This window comes from Sus scrofa, chromosome 18 (assembly GCF_054392235.1).
Source record: "Sus scrofa isolate SSC_HxYL_T2T_F1_AM1 chromosome 18, Sscrofa_HxYL_maternal_Yorkshire_Landrace_v2.0, whole genome shotgun sequence".
Classification (NCBI taxonomy): domain Eukaryota; kingdom Metazoa; phylum Chordata; class Mammalia; order Artiodactyla; family Suidae; genus Sus; species Sus scrofa.
Window position 1 is genome coordinate 51,420,034 of NC_139400.1, and position 17,208 is coordinate 51,437,241.

General features: G+C 46.3%; 1 protein-coding gene across 25 annotated transcripts in view; it reads left to right on the plus strand.

The window, feature by feature from the left end:
* Positions 1-17,208, plus strand: part of NOD1 (nucleotide binding oligomerization domain containing 1) — a 78,364-nt gene that overhangs the window by 32,995 nt on the left and 28,161 nt on the right. For 22 of the 25 annotated variants that reach the window (XR_014833062.1, XR_014833060.1, XM_085004713.1 and 19 more), the window contains 4 exon segments: positions 294-468; positions 9,781-11,605; positions 14,915-14,998; positions 16,760-16,843. Coding sequence is in view for 20 of the 25 variants with exons in the window: in XM_085004713.1 (XP_084860839.1) it covers positions 294-468; positions 9,781-11,605; positions 14,915-14,998; positions 16,760-16,843 (2,168 nt within the window). In the remaining 5 variants the exon portion in view is untranslated. 25 annotated transcript variants of the gene reach the window in all.

Here is a 17,208-nt window from a genome sequence, read left to right on the forward strand (position 1 = left end):
TCTTTTTTTTTTTTTTTTTTTTTTTTTGCTATTTTAGGGCCTCACCCACAGCATATGGAGGTTCCCAGGCTAGGGGTTGAATTGGAGCTACAGCTGCCGGCCTGCACCACAGCCACAGCAAAGCAGGATCCAAGCCACATCTGTGACCTACAACACACGTCACAGCAGCGCCAATTCTCAACCCACTGAGCGAGGCCAGAGATCGAACCCATATCCTCATGGATCCTAGTCAGGTTCATCAACAGCTGAGCCACGAGGGGAACTCCTACAGCCTAATTCTTGTGCCCCAATAGGTGCGCAGAGTTCTGGACCTGGTGCAGAGCAAGGGTGAGGAGGTGTCGGAGTTCTTCGTCTTCGTGCTCCAGCAGCTCGCAGATGCTTACGTGGACCTCAGGCCTTGGCTGGCCGAGATCGGCTTCTCCCCTTCCCAGCTCGTTCAGAGCAAAGCTGTCGTCAACACCGATCCAGGTACGAGTCAGCCCAGGGCAGAAGGCAGTCACCCAGCAGGCAAGGCCCCCAGGGCTTGAAAATGCCATCTTTGTGGGCCCAGCAGGAGATAAAGGCAGTGTCCACCTCGCCACAGGCTCAGCAGCTGTGTTCCTTTGAGAAAAGGAGAGCTGCCCTTGTCACCCTCGTGCAGCCCAGGGGACCATGCTTGAACTGACCACACGTGGCCGGTCTGGTGGATGTAGGGGCCCGTGGAAGTGTAGGAATGGCCTCTGTTCTGACCTCTTGCTGACTTCCTTTTCTGACGTATATGGACATTTTAGTGGTTGTACAAAGTCGAGTTTGCATTTTTTTTTTCCCTTCTTAAAATCTTTCCAAATTTGATTCTAGGCAAAATATTCTTCTGTCACTTCAACTGTCTGTCCTTATTTCCAAAGCACCAGGGCCTCCGGTTAGTTAAATGATTAGTTCAATGGGTATTAATGATGTGCCCACCATGTGCCAAGGCTGGGTGTGCTGGAAACTAGGGGTACAGTGGGGAGCAGACCCAGATGTGATTCCTGTACCCCCTGACCCAGGGAGCTCAGAGGTTAATGCAGGGAATAAATACACAAATGTATAATTGCAAGTGGTGATAAGGACAACAGCAGCTCTAGGTGCTGTGAGAGCCCATAATTTGACCATGGTCGGCTCTGGGGACCTGGGGATCTTCCTTCCAGGCCTGAGGTCTCTCGGCTTTGAGACAGTTATTGGCAACATACAAGCCCTGATCTTTCAAACTCTGATTTTTTTTTTTTAAAGAATCCAGTGTGACCTTGAAAATAGCGTGACCTTGAAAATAACAACAAAAGACCACGTCCCAGACTGTCAGATGTGTATATGGTGGAATTCAGGCCAATCGGCAGAGTGTCAGGGCCACACTCTTGCTTCTGCGGCCCCAGCAGATACCCACCAACCATTGCTGCCTTCTTACCCTTCCTGCTCCCACCCGCCTCCCTTTGTTTCCCTCCCCCACGAAATAAGGAAAACATCTCTGTGATAAAGCGAAACACCTCTCCACGGGATCCTTTAGCCAGCTCCTGTGACTGTGTCATTTACTCTACAAGAAGCCAGATGTAAAAGACTACGTTCTCTCTGATTCCCCTTTTTTTTTTTTTTTTTTTTTTTTTTTCTTTTTTTGGTCTTTTTCCAGGGCCGCACCCACGGTATATGGAAGTTCCCAGGCTAGGGGTCTAATCAGGGCTCTAGCTGCTGGCCTACACCACAGCCACAGCCACACAGGACCCAAGCCGTATCTTCGAACTATACCACAGTTCACAGCAACGCTGGATCTTAACCCACTGAGCGAGGACAGGGATGGAACCTACAACCTCATGGTTCCTAGTTGGATTCGTTTCCACTGAGCCACGATGGGAACTCCGTTTTTTTTTTTTTTTTATTGTTGCTGTTGTTGTTGTTGTGATTGCATTTATATGAAATACCTAGGAAAGGCAAAATCATAGAGTCAGAAAGCAGGCCAGCAGTTTTCTAGGGCCAGGTGTGTGGCAGAGATTTTCTGCAAATGTGCTTATGATGGAGATTGTAGTATTGTAGTGACGTTTGGGTAACTTTACAAAAACTATTGACAACAATATCTGCTGTAAAATAAGAGAATTTATTTTATCATCTGTACATTTTGCTGACTAAAATTGTAAAATGCAGAAGTCACTTCACAAATTTTAAGCAGACAACCAAGTTGGACTAAGTTGGTAGGAAAGGATTATAGATGAATCTGGAACTGTGTATGTGTATCATTAAGGTCCCCGAACTTTGATTTGGTTATTTTTATTAAAGTGTATTTGATTTACAGACTTGTGCAAATTTCTGCTGTACAGCAAAGTAACTCAATCATATATATATGCATATACACATTCTTTTTTAAAATATTATTTTCCATCAGGTCTAACCTAGGATATTGGATGTAGTTCCCTGTGCTAAACAGTAGGACCTTATTGTCCATTCATTCCAAATGTAATAGTTTGCTATGTATTAACCCCAAACTCATAATCCATGCCACTTCCTCTCCCCTCCCCCTTGGCAGCCATGTATCTGTTCTGTGTGTCTGTGGGTCTATTTTGTAGATAGGTTCATCTAATGTCATATTTTAGATTCCATATGTAAGTGATACAGCATTTGTCCTCATTCTGACTGATTTCACTTAGTATGAGAATCTCTAGTTGCTTCCATATTGCTGCGAATGGCATTATTTCGTTCTTTGTTATGGGTGAGTAGTATTCCATTGTATACATGTACCACAACTTCTTAACTCGTTCATTGATGGACATTTAGGTTGTTTCCTGTCTTGGTTAATTTGAATAGCACTGCAATGAACATAGGGGTGCATATATCTTTTTGAATTATGGTTTTGTCCAGATATAAGCCCAGGACTGGGATTGCTGGGTCATATGGTAGTTCTATTTTCAGTTTTCTGAGGCATCTCTATACTATTTTCCATAGGGGTTGTACTGATTTACGTTTCCACCATCATGGTAGGAGGTTTCCTTTTCTCCACACCCTCTCCAGAATTTGTTATTGGTAGACTTGTTAATGATGACTGGTGTGAGCTGGTACCTCATAGTTTTGATTTGCATTCTCTAATAATTAGTGACATTGAGCATCTTTTTATGTGCCTCCTGGCCACCCGTATGTCTTCTTGGGAGAAATGTCTATTTAGGTCTTCTGTCCATTTTTTGATTGGATTGTTTATTTGTTTTGTTGTTGAGTTGTATGAGTTGCTTGTAAATTTTGGAGATTTTTAAGTCCTTGTGGTTGCATCATTTGTAACTATTTTCTCCCATTCAGTAGGTAGCTTTTTTGTTTTTATGGTTTCCTTTGCTGTGCAAAAGCTCGTAAATTTGATTAGACATGACTTGTTTGTTTTTATTTCTATTACCTTGGAAAACTGACCTAAGAAAACATTTGTATGGTTTATGCCAGAGAATGTTTTGCCTATGTTCTTCTCTAGGAGTTTTATGGTATCATGTCTTATGTTTAAGTCTTTAAGCCATTTTGAGTTTATTTTTGTGCATGGTGTGAGGGTGTGTTCTAGTTTCATTGATTTACATGCGACTGTCCTATTTTCCCAGCACCACTTGCTGAAGAGACTTTTCCCCATTTTATATTTTTGCATCCTTTGTTGAAGATTAATTGACCGTGAGTGTCTGGGTTTATTTCTGGGATCTCTATTTTGTTCCATTGATCTGTATGTCTGTTTTTGTACCAATACCACACCATTTTGGTTACTGTAGCTTTGTAATATTGTCTGAAGTCTGGAAGAGTTGTGCCTTCCGCTCCCCCCACCCTGAATTGGTTTGGCAATTCTGGGTCTGTTAGGGTGTCCTATAAATTTTTGGGTCATTTGTTCTAGTTCTGTGAAAAATGTCATAGGTAATTTGATAGGGATTGCATTGAATCTGTAGATTGCTTTGGGTAATATGGCCATTTTAATAGTCATCATTCCTCTAATCCAGGAGCATGGAATATTTTTCCATTTCTTTGAGTTGTCTTTAATTTCCTTGATTAATGCGTTGTAGTTCTTATAAGTCTTTCACTGCCTTAGGTTTATTCCTAGGTAGTTTTGGGTTTTTTTAGTATGATTTTTAAAAGGGGTATTTTTTTAATATTCCTCTTCTAATATTTCATTGTTAGTATACAGAAATGTAACCGATTTTTGAATGTTAATCCTTGTATCCTGCTACTTTGCTGAATTTGTTGATCAGTTTGAATAGTTTTTGTGTGGAGTCCTTGAGGTTTTCTATATATAGTATCATGTCATCTGGATAGAGTGACAAGTTTACTTCTCCTCTTCCATTTTGGACACCTTTTAATTTCTTTTGTTTGTCAGATTGCTGCAGCGGGAACTTGCAATACTATGTTGAGTAAAAGTGGTGAGAGTGGGCAACCTTGTATTGTTCCAGATTTTAGTAGAAAGTCTTTCATCTTTTCTCCATTGAGTATTATATTGGCTGTGGGTTTGTCATAAATGGCTTTTATTATGTTGAGAGATGTTCTCTCTATAACCACTTTGGTAAGAGTTCTTATCATGAATGGATATTGAATTTTGTCAAATGCTTTTTCTGCATCTATTGAGATGATCATGTGTTTTTTGACTTTTGTTAACGTGGTATATCACATTAATTGATTTGTGTAATTTGTGTATGTGGAACCATCCTTGCAAACTTGGGATGAATCCTACTTGGTCATGGGTATGATCTTTTTATGCTTTGTCAGAATTGGTTTACTAAAATTTTGTTCAGAATTTTGCATCTATATTCACCAGAGATATTGGCCTATGATTTTCTTTTTTGGTGGGGTCTTTGGTTGTGGTGTTAGGGTGATGGTGGCTTCATAGAATATCTTTGGGAGTCTTTCCTCCCCTTCAGTCTTTTGGAAGAGTTTGAGAAGAATTGGTGTAAGTTCTTCTTTGTATGTTAGAATTCACCTGTGAAGCCATTTGGTCCTGGACTTTTATTTGTATCAAGTTCTTTTAAATTATGTATACTGTTTCACTTCTAGTGATCAGTCTGTTCAAATTATTCATTTCTTCTTGATTCAGTTTTGGTGGGCTGTATATTTCTAGAAAGTTGTCCATTTCCTCTAGGTTGTCAAATGTGTTGACGTATAACTGTTCTTAGTATTCTCTTAGGTTTTTTGTATTTCTGATGTATCCATTGAGAGTTCTTTTTTATTTCTTATTTTCCTTATTTGGGTTTTCTCTCTTTCTTCTTGATGGGTTTGTCAGTTTTGTTTACTTTCAAAGAACCAACTCTCGGTTTTATTCCTTTTTTCCTATTTTTTTAATCTCTAGTTTATTGATTTCCTCTCTTTATGATTTCCTTCCTTCTGCTGACTTTAGGTTTTGTTTGTTCTTTTTCTAATTCGTTTTGGTTGTAGGTTTATGTTGATTATTTTAGATTTTTCTTCTGTATTGCTATGAACATCCTTCTAAAAGCTGCTTTTGCAGCATCCCATAGATTTTGTATAGTTATGTTTTCATTATCATTTGTCTCAAGGTATTTTTTAATTTCCTTTTTGATTTCTGCATTGACTCATTGGTTTTTTAGTAGCATGTCTTTTTCTCTCCATGCAGTCCATTTTGCTCATTCCTTTTCCTGTGGTTGATTTCTAGTTTCATGCCATTGTGGTCAGAGAAGATGCTTGAAATGATTCATATACTCTTAAGTTTGTTGAGGTTAGTTTTGTGCCCTAGTATGTGGCCAATCCTAGAGAATGTTCCATATGCACTTGAAAAGAATGTATATTCTGGGTTTTTTGGATGTAATGTTCCAAAAATATCAAGCATAACTGCTCTATTGGATCATTTAGGAGCTCTGTCGCCTTATTGATTTTCTGCCTAGAAGATCTGTCCATTGATGTGAGTGGGGTGTTAAAGTCTCCTACTATTATTGTATTTATATCAATTTCTCCTTTTATGTCCATTAGTGTTTTTTAATGTATTTTGGTGCTCCTATATTGGGTGAATATATGTTGACAGGTATAATATCCTCTTGTTGAATTAATCCTTTTATCATTAGTTTCCTTCTTTATCTTTCTTTGCGGCCTTTCTTTTAAAGTCTATTTTGTCTAATATGAGTATTGTGACTCATACTTTCTTGTCATTTCTATTTGTGGGAAATATCTTTTTCTATCCCCTCACTTTCAATCTATGTGCGTCCTTTGCCCTAAGGTGGGTATCTTGTAGGCAGCATACTGTAGGCTTTTTTTTTTTTTTTAATCCAGTCTGCCACTCTATGTCTTTTGATTGGAGCATTCACTCCATTGACTTTTAAGATAATTATTGATAAGTATGTATTATTGCCATTTTAAGCCTTGTTTTGCAGTTGACTCTGTTTCTCCTTTGTTCCTTTCTTTTTCTTGTTATGGTTTAATGATATCCTTTTATTTTATGCCTATTCCTCATCTTTTGGTTTCTATGAATCTCTTGTTTGTTTTTGATTTGTGGTTGCCCTGTTTTTCAAGTATGTTAACCCCTTCTTGTATCTGCTTGCTTTAGACTGATAGTCATATAGCCTCAAAACACATTCCCAAAAAAAAAGAGTCCATATTTTCTTACTCTCCTTCATCGCATTCCTTACTCACATTTCATTATTTCAGTGTTCTTTTTTACATCTTCATGTTGATCCTTTTTCTGTTCATTGTGTTTATCATCACTTTCACAAAGGAGATTTTTTTCCTTTTTGATCTGTATATCAGTTTAAGCAATTTCTTTCCACTTATGATTCCTCTATCCTGTATCTTCCTCCTCCTTTCCTCTTTAGAGGAGACCTTTCCATATTTCTTTTAGGATAGGTTTAGTATTGCTATATTCTTTTAGTTTTTGCTTATCTTAGAAATCCTTTATTTTTCTTCTATTTTAAATAATGCTGAGTAGAATATTCTAGGTTGCAAACTTTTCCCTTTTAGAATTTTGGATATATCTTGCCACTGCCTTCTAGCCTGTATCATTTCTGTAGAGAAATCAGCTGATCGCTTTATGAAGTTCCCTTGTAATTAACTCTTTTTCTCTTAATGTCTTATAGAATCCTCTCTTATCCTTAACTTTTGCCATTGTTAGTATAATATTTCTTGGTGTAGGTCTCTTTGGTTCATCTTGTTGGGGACCCTCTGTGCTTCCTGTATCTGGTTATCTGTTTCCTTCTTTAGATTTGACATTTTTTGGCCATAATTTCTTTAAAAACATTTTCAATCCCCTTTTCACTTTTTTCTCCTTCTGGGATCCCTGTTATGCATAGACTGGCATGCTTTATAGTATCCCATAAATCCCTTATATTGCTTTCATTTTTTTTTTTCATTTGGTTTTCTGTCTGCCGTCCTGATTGGGTGATTTCCATTATTCTATCTTCCAGGTCATTTATTTGTTCCTCTGCACTATTCATTCTGCTTTTCCCTGCCTTTAGCTCAGCTTTTGTCTTGGCAAATGAACTTTCTAGTTTTTCTTGGCTCCTCCTTATAGTTTCGAATTCCTTTTAAAAGTATCCTGTATTGCTGTTGATAGCTGTTCTTAATTCCTTCACTATTTTCTTTACCTCCTTTTCAAACTCAGTGTCTGTTAGAAGAGGTCTGTTTCATTGTCTGTTCCTTCGGGAGAATTCTCCCGTTTTTTTAACTGGGCATGGTTCCTGTGCTTCTTCATTTTGCTTACGTTTTTCTTACTCTGAATTTAGGGAAAATAATTATCTATTATAATCTTGGAGAGCTATTCATATGCAGGAGTATCCCAGGTTGTGTTTACTAGTAGGTTTTTTTTGCTGCCTTATTTTTTTCTTTTTTTCCTCTGGCAAGGGCTACTTTTGGTTTGGATTCTTGCTGCCTCTTTTCTTAGTGCTTGCAGGCTATTATCCCCTTGATAGAGGGCGTGCAGGTGCATGGCCTGCACATGCTTCCAGGGGAGTGGGGGAAATGGGCAGCACCTGTAGGCAGTGCCTGATCGCCAGACCCTTGGCAGTGGCAGTGAGGTGGGGTTGGTGCCTGGGACCCTCAACAGCAGTAATGGCAGGGCATGTGCATTTCCAGGGAGGTGGGAACGACAGGTGGTGCTTGGTTGCAGGGCTTTCCAAGGTGGCAACCCATGGGGTGACTGGGGCAGCAGGTGGTGCTTAGTCATGGGACCCTCAGTGGTGGATGCCTCGTCCACCTGTGAGGTCTGAGATAGCTGTGTGGAGGTTTGCACTTGCCCCTGTAGCTCATGTAAGAGGCACCCTGCCACCTGAGAGCCCACGTGTACACAGAGAAAGAAGTTCTTATGGCGATGCCAGCTCCTTTCCTCTCGCACTCCCAGATGATGCTGCCTTGCTTCGCTGGTGTACCCAGGCCTCCTCCCATACTCTCTTGGGTGCTTCCGTACAGCTAACCATAGTCCTCTCCCCAGAACTGACCTCTGAAGCCTAAGCCTTAGTGCTGAGCCCCCACCTAAGTATCTCAGGCTGTGGCATGCTAGGTGGAAGGACCAGTCACCTATGTGGCTCTCTTTCTGCTTTGCCCTCCTCAGACTGGCTGCTGCACTTTTCTCCGAGGTTTTTATGCCCCCCATCCCAGCTGATCTCCCCATCATTAAGGTGTTCTCCCAGATTCCTTTCCTCTTTCATAGCTCCCTCTCAGGTGGGCTGGTTCCATCTGATTTTTTTTTTCTTTTCTCCTTTTTTCTTCCTTTTGTCCTATCCAGTTATGTGTGAAGGGGTTCTTGCCCTTTTGGAAGTCTGAGATCTTCTGCCATAAATGTTCTATGCAACTTGTTCTACATGTAATTTTTTCTTCATGTGTTTGTGAGCTCCATGTCCTACTTCTCCACCACCTTGATCCCAGACCCAAAAACTATTTTAAAGGGATTAATGGAACACCCTTTTTTGTCTGGAGTAAGTTTACTTTGTAGCTCAGGCTTGCTAAGAGCCCGGAACCCATGTCAGCGTGTTAACTCAGGTACTCTCCTGTGGGCAGGGCAGGGCTGCCCTGGGGCACGTGCTAAGCATTGTCGGTGATCCCCAGGCTTCATCCTGGGGACTGGGGCTGCAGTGCTTTGTGTGGTACAAGAAGCCTGGTTTTCCCCTTAGTTTATTTACTCAGTTGCAGTGAAGCATGGCCCCTTAGTAATCCATGTCAATGTCAAGTGTATCTTATCCCCAAAAGTTTTGGCATGGGATTTTGTGAGACTATCTGTTGTTTTAAGAGCAGTGTAATAAGCACAAGAAATTTCTTCCTTTTGCTTTTTTTTTCTTTTGTGGCTGCCCCCAGCATACAGAGTTCCCAGGCCAGGGATCAGATCCAAGCCGCAGTGTGACCTACAGCATCCTTTTAACCTCTTGTGCTGGATGGGGGATTGAACCTGCATCCTGGTGCTGCAGAGATGGGGCCAATCCCACTGCGCCACAGCCGGAACTCCAGTTTCTTCTTTTTCCATGCAAGACTTGCTTGAGCTGTTTGAGCAGGTCTCTGGGGTTGGGCTGGGGCGGCAACTTTGAGGGGCTTTGGTTTTTAGCTGGAGTTCAATGCCAACTTGCACAGAGGAATAAGGGAGGCTGTCTCAGACACTGATGCCTGTTGACTGGCTAAGTCTGAGGTCAGGCAGAGGGTTCAGGCCCAAGGACACACAGATTCTGGAGTGCTGGCTCTTTGCATGTGAGGAGTCCTTGCTCTTGGCCTCAGGGTCCAGGCTGTAGGTTTGTGTGGTTGCTTCGCCACTTGAGACCCCCCCCCACCCCATGGATGCCCTTTCCCCCCGTGCCTGCCTCTCTCTCCCGATCTGCCTCCACCTCTCACCTGGCCCCACTCTCCCTGCAGTGAGCAGATACTCCCAGAAGCTGCGTCACCAACTGGGCCGGGACTCCAAGTTCATCCTGTGCTATGCCCAGAAGGAGGAGCTACTGCTGGAGGAGATGTATACAGACACCATCATGGAGCTGGTGGACTTTGGCAACGAGAGCCTGGGCAGTGTAGGCAGCCTGGCCTGCCTCCTGGACCCCTCCACGGGCGTCCTTAACAAGGAGGGCGAGACCATTTTCATCTTCGGTGACGCAGGGGTGGGCAAGTCCATGCTGCTGCAGCGGCTGCAGAGCCTCTGGGCCTCTGGCCAGCTGGATCCTGGGCTCAAGTTCTTCTTCCACTTCCGCTGCCGCATGTTCAGCTGCTTCAAGGAGAGCGCCACCCTCTGTCTGCAGGACCTGCTCTTCAAGCACTACTGCTTCCCGGAGCAGGACCCCGAGGAGGTGTTCACCTTCCTGCTGCGCTTCCCTCACACCGCCCTCTTCACCTTCGACGGCCTGGACGAGCTGCACTCGGACTTCGACCTGAGCGGCGAGCCGGACACCTCCTCCCCCTGGGAGCCAGCCCACCCCCTGGCCCTGCTGGCCAACCTGCTCAGCGGGAAGCTGCTCAAGGGGGCCCGCAAACTGCTCACGGCCCGCACGGGCGTCGAGATCCCGCGCCAGCTCCTCTGGAAGAAGGTGCTCCTGCGGGGCTTCTCCCCCAGCCACCTGCGCGCCTTCACCAGGAGGATGTTCCCCGAACGCGCCGTGCGCCAGCGCCTGCTGGACCAGCTGGAAGCCAACCCCAACCTCTGCAGCCTGTGCGCCGTGCCGCTCTTCTGCTGGATCATCTTCCGCTGCTTCCAGCACTTCCACGACGCCTTCGACAGCTCCCTGCAGCTGCCCGACCGCACGGTGACCCTGACCGATGTCTTCCTGCTGGTCACCGAGGTCCATCTGAACAGGACGCAGCCCACCAGCCTGGTGCAGCGCAACACGCGGAGCCAGACGGAGACCTTCCGCGCCGGCCAGGGCACCCTGCGTTCCCTGGGGCAGGTGGCCCGCTGGGGCATGGAGAGGAGCCTCTTCCTTTTCAACCAGGAGGAGGTGCAGGCGTCCGAGGTGCAGGAGGGGGACCTGCAGCTGGGCTTCTTGCGGGCAGTGCCAGAGTTGGGCCTCGGAGGGGACCAGCAGTCCTACGAGTTTCTCCATCTCACCCTTCAGGCCTTCTTTGCCGCCCTCTTTCTCGTGGTGGATGACAGTGTGGGCCCTCAGGAGCTGCTGCGGTTCTTCCAGGAGTGGGTGCCTCCTGGGGAGGCAGAGGCCGCGTCCTGCTTCCTCCCCTTCCTCCCCGGCCAGTGCTTGGGGGGGCGTGGCCTGGTGGGGGAGGACCCCTTCAAGAACAAGGACCACTTTCATTTTACCAACCTCTTCCTGTGCGGGCTGCTGTCCAAAGGCAAACAGAAACTCCTGCGGCACCTGGTGCCCGCCGCCACCCTGCGCCGAAAGCGCAAGGCCCTGTGGGCTCACCTGTTCTCCAGCCTGCGCTCCCACCTGAAGAACCTGCCCCGAGTTCAGTCGGGGGGCTTCAGCCAGGTGCAGGCCATGCCCACCTTCATCTGGATGCTGCGCTGCATCTACGAGACGCAGAGCGAGAAGGTAGGGCAGCTGGCTGCCAGGGGCATCTGTGCCAACTACCTCAAGCTGACCTTCTGCAACGCCTGCTCGGCCGACTGCAGCGCCCTCTCCTTCGTCCTGCACCACTTCCGCAAGCAGCTGGCCCTCGACCTGGACAACAACAATCTCAATGACTACGGGGTGCGGGAACTGCAGCCCTGCTTCAGCCGCCTCACGGTCATCAGGTGAGGCTGCCGGGTTCAGGGAGCCTGGGGCGGGGGCAGGGACTGGCATCGTGGGGCAGGGTCTCCTGGATGATCCTGGGGTTCATGACCACAGGCCTTGGAACATCCAGACCTTCTCTCAGGGCAGCCAAGGGCAAGGAGCAAAGCTTCAAAGTCAGATGGACCTGGATCGGCCCCAGCTGGTCCACCTTGATCCTTGAACAAGTTGCTTAACCTTTTTGAGCCTCAAAAAGGGTCCTCTCTGGAAAAAGAAGATGCTCATGGCCTAGCAGTTACAGAAATCACAGTGTGCATTTATTGAGAAAGGGTGTTACCTGGTTTAATGCTCTTAACAGCCCAGGAAGGTAGGTGGTGTTATTATATTCATTTCCGCACATGAGAAATTTATGCATTTAGCAAGTGAGAACTTATATCTATTTTGGCAAATGGAGGCACAGAGAAGTAAGTTGCTCAAGGTCATACAGCTGGGCCACGGCAGAGCCAGAATCATAGCCTATCTTTTGAGGTTCACGGGAGGCTCAGAGATAGCTGGTGAAAAGTTTCCGGCACGTGGAATCTTTCGTGATGGCTGAAAAAGCAGACTTTGTGCTTATTAGCATTAGTTACTTTCCATAGTCAAGGTTGGCAGCCCTGAGCTGCCAGGGATCTCAGTAGAGAAAGCTCTTACTTTGTTTCCTATCTGATGGTTTAGAGGAAAGAAAGTCAGTCTTCTTTCTTTTGTCAGCATTTTCTGTATACACTACTCTACGGAGGTTTCAATTCTCTACTACTTGGCTCATGCATTTCTGAAGAGCAGAGGGATTTGGAACCGATTCCAGGTACTGTCATACCAGTGCCAGAGTGTGCATTGTGTGGGGATGGGTGGGATGTAGCAAGCCCAAGCCTGCCCTGGCCTGGGAATTGGCAAGCTTATTATCTAGTCTTGGAGCTCTTAACTGGTGACTCTTTGCAGCCTTAAGCAGCCTCACCCTTTGCCCATTTCATAAGAAACTCTGCACCAGTATGGAACTCTGCACCAGTAGGCTGGTCCCTAAGTTTGTCTCCAAACCAGTAAAAGAGAAAGCAAAAAGAAATGGACAACCCTAGGGAAGCATTTTGAGCTCCCTAGGGCATCACTGAGGATTGGGTTTGGTTGAGAGTTCGAGAAAACTTAAAATATCAGTGACTTAGATAGATTACGAACTTATTTGTCTCTCATACAAAAGTCTAGAGGAGGGCAGTTTGGGGCTGCTCTAATGTCTCCATTGACCCTCAGGAGCCCAGGCTTTATTTGGTCTTGCTCCCCTGCTGTCCTTACTACCTGCTTTCCATCTCTTGGCCCAGAATGGCTGCTCAAACTCCAGTCATTTAGCTGACATTCTAGCCTCTAGGATGAAGGAAGGGCAAAGGACATACCCATTCTTTTAAGAAGATTTCTCAGCTGTTGCTGTGAAACTTCTGTTTAAATTTCACTGGGCAGAATTTAAATCACATGTGCCCAGCTAAAAAGTGAGAGATTCTCTAAGTAAGTGTTGATATTGGTGGCTCTGCCACCCTGAGATATTCATGCAGTGTATGTATACGCTGTGCCCTAGCACCAAGGTGGGTACCATGAGGGGAAAGGTCCAGACTGTTGGACCTGATTTTTTTTTTTTTTTTTGTCTTTTTTTTAGAGCTGTACCTAAAAAGTGGAAGTTCCCAGGCTAGGGGTCGGATCAGATATATAACTGCCAGCCTACATTGCAGCCACAGCAACGTGGGATCTGAGCAGCCTCTGTGACCTACACCACAGCTCCCTGCAATGCCAGATCCTTAACCAGGGATTGAACCCGTGTCCTCATGGGTACGAGTTGGGTTCATTCCTGCTGAACCACAATGGGAACTCCTGACCTGATCATTTTGATGTGGCCTAAAAAACAGGCTTTTATCTATTCAGCCTTTTACTTATTACAGAAATCAGCTTGGGGCCCAGTTAGGCCCCTGGCTTGTGGTGTTTATAAAGTTTTATTAGAACACCGTTTATAAATAATACTCATTTATTTACATATGAATAAATAACATTTATTTACATATTGGCTGCTTCACTCTGCAGAGTTAAGTGGTTGCAGTAGGGACCACATGGCCTGCAGGGACTAAAACATTTGTTAGCTGACCCTTTACAGAAAAAAAGGCTGATCTCCCTGAACCTGACCCTCACCTCATCCCCGACATTCGTCCGTCTCTGAGCCTTAGTCCATCTCTCAGCCTCACCTAAAGGAGGGGGCAGAGGATTGAAAAGATCAGAGCGGTGCGTTATAGAGATTATTTGGTAGTTTAAAAAAAATTCTTTTGCATTTCAGCCAAATCAAAATGTCCTGCTAGAATAGAGGTTTTGAGGAGCAGTTCCAGTATGTGGCTGGCCCCTGTCCCAGACTTATCTGTCATTCTGGAGCCCTCGTTGCCCTCTCAGAGCCTGGCCTGCTGAAACAGCAGGTGCACTAGAGAGGAGGGCAGGGGTGCAGCTGCCAACAGCTGCCTCTTCCCACTGTTTTTCCCTTTTGCCATTGAGCTTCCTGTACTGGGCGGAACCGCCCCACAGGAGCTGTCTCTCTTGGCTGACCTTTTCAGGTGGCAAGTTGGGTTTAGCACATCTGTTTCCGTATACAAAGGCGCTTGGCATTTTGGGTGGGGCACTTCTTGTGGGGACAGTCCCGCCTTTTGCAGGACCCCCCACCGTCTCTGGCCCCTCTCTCGAGATGGTGAAACATTCCCTCCCCAGCCTATTACCGCTAAAGGCAGAGGCCACACACTTCCAAATCCCGTGGTCTGCTACTGTGTAGCAAGAGCCACATCGACACGTGGGCCACTGGCAAATGCAGGCTACCAGAGGTGGCTGTCCAAATGCATCCTTCACGTGTCCCTTGTAGTCCTTCTGTTGAATCTGTGCTGTGGCCTCGCTGACGGGCTGGTTTGGGCAGATCTATTGGTCCCACAGAGGCCAGGCTCTTTGGGGGCCATTTGGCTGGCTGCTATGGCTATTGCCTCTGGGGGTGGGACAGCATTTATAAGTGAGAAAACTCCAGGACCTAGAGGCTTCTGGATCCTTGTGGAATTGAGGCTCTTTCATGTGATCAGAGCAACTACTCTGATACACTTTTTTTGTTTGTTTATTTTTTTGGCCATGTCCACGGCATGCAGAAGTTCTGGGGCCAGGGATCGAATCTGCGCCATGGCAGTGACCTGAACTGCAGCGGGGACAACGCCAGATCCTTAACCGCTAGGCCACCAGGGAACTCCAATGATTTTTAACTTTCTTTGCTGGGTTTTTTTTTTTTTTTTTTTTTTCTCCAGACTCAGTGTAAACCAGATCACTGACAGTGGGGTGAAGGTGCTATATGAAGAGCTGACCAAATACAAAATCGTGACATTTTTAGGGTATGTATTTCTCAAGGACCCTGGGACAACTCTGTGGTAAGAATACAGAGCAGCGGGAAATTGCCATTCATGAGGTTTGCTGGATGCACAACTGATGGCCCCAGGGCACCAGAAAGTGCTCTGGATTGGGAGCCGTGGGTTCTGGGTCCTGCTTTTGGCTTGGCCAGCAGCCCACTCTTTGAGCAAGTCAGGAAATCTCATTGAGCCTCAGTCGTCTCATCGCCCCTGGATAACTGGGATCCTAACGTAGACGAATAGTTTTATAGGTGGTGACTGTGGAATGTGGTGACAGAATACCTGGGGATGTGTTTTATGAACGTGAGACTACTGTTTATGTGGTAGACTTTATTACTCCGGGTCCGTGATACAGCATCCGGATCCCTTGGGGCGAGACATGAATCGGAGATGAGTGTTAATGCCACCCAGCAGTGACATGGCCACTGGGGTCTAGGGCAGCACCCCATTTCCAAATACGTTATTATTTCTGCAGCAAAATGTCCATGTTCGTATCAGTTGGGATAAAGACCGCAAATAGTTCCACATTGTCAAAATAGTTAATGAAGAACTCTGGGCTCTTAGAGCCTTTGGGATTTTGGGGTCGGAGAAGTTGAGGGCCACGCCAGCTGGCTCCACGGCCACTGTTTTGTTTTGTTTGCTTTTTAGGGCTGCACCTGCAGCATACGGAGGTTCCCAGGCTAGGGGTTGAATCAGAGCTGCAGCTGCGGGCCTATGCCACGGCCACGGCCGTGCAAGATCTGAGCTGCATCTGCGTCCTACATCACAGCTCACGGCAATGCCAGATCCCCAACCCACTGAGCGAGGCCAGGGATCGAACCCGCATCTTCGTGGATACTAGTCGGATTTCTTCCTGCTGTGCCATGACAGGAATTCTGCCCATAGCCACTGTTGACTCTGAGCCGGAGCCAGTCTTTTGGCTTCTTTGGGCCTCAGTTTTCTCATGTGGCTGTCACATGAGGCCACCAGCACTCTCGGCTCTGGAGTTCCACGTGACTGTGGGACACCAGAAACCTGTCTGCTCACTGCTTGCAACTCCCTATTGTTGAATTGGTGTCAAGTGGTAGCATGACTGAAAGGTAGACACTAAGGTGGCTCCAGCGCTCAGAAACTTTTCCCCTTCAAGATGCTGATCATGGAGTTCCCCTCGTGGCTCAGTGGTTAACGAATCCGACTAGGAACCATGAGGTTGTGGGTTCCATCCCTGGCCTTGCTCAGTGGGTTAAGGATCTGGTGTTGCTGTGAGCTGTGGTGTAGGTCGCAGACGCGGCTCAGATCCCATGTTGCTGTGGCTCTGGCGTAGGCTGGCGGCTATAGCTCCAATTAGACCTCTAGCCTGGGAACCTCCATATGCCGCAGGAGCAGCCCTAGAAAAGGCAAAAAGACAGGAAAAAAAAAAAAAAAAGATGCTGACCATAACCCTAATCTAAAAATTCCCCTCACCTACCATTCACTGAGCACTTGCGTGCCAGGGCTTGGAATGTTGGCATGCGGGGGAGCTGTGCTTCTTACCCTGCATCCCGGATGGAGAATCTGGGGGCCAGAGAGGTTAGGTACCTTGCCCCGGTCGTGAAGCTGGGAAAAGTGGCAGAGCTGACCTTGGATGCAGTCAGGGAGGCCCTAGAGCCCCAAACTCTGGTGTCCACGTGCCCGCCCTTTCTCCTTTCAACCCAGCCCTCAGCAATGAGCAGACACTTTAGAGAAAGCAGGGGTCTCAAATCCTCACGGCTGTGCTTTCTCTCGAAGCTTATACAACAACCAGATCACTGATGTCGGAGCCAGGTACGTCGCCAGAATCCTGGATGAGTGCAAAGGCCTCAAGTGCCTGAAGTAAGTGGGGTGGACGAGGTGGGTCCTTGAGTGGCTTCTGTTGGTCACCCTTCATCATTCAAGTAGAGAATAACTGTCACTAGAGAGCCGCCTTCTGGGTGCCCTGGGGCCACACTGGTCAAATCAGGACATTGGTGTGTGGCAGGCAAGCTGCGGGTGGGGCTCAGATTTTGGAAGGGCCGCCTCCTCGGGGTGTGGGGAGAGCTTGGCGTTTTGATTTCATTAACTCCTGATGGGAACAAAGGCCGCAACTATTGACCCTTTATAGAGGCCTCTTCCCACTAAGTTCCTCATTGTCTTACTCCATTCTGGCTTCAATATAAAATACCGTAAGCTAGATTGCTTTTATTTATTTTTTAAATTGC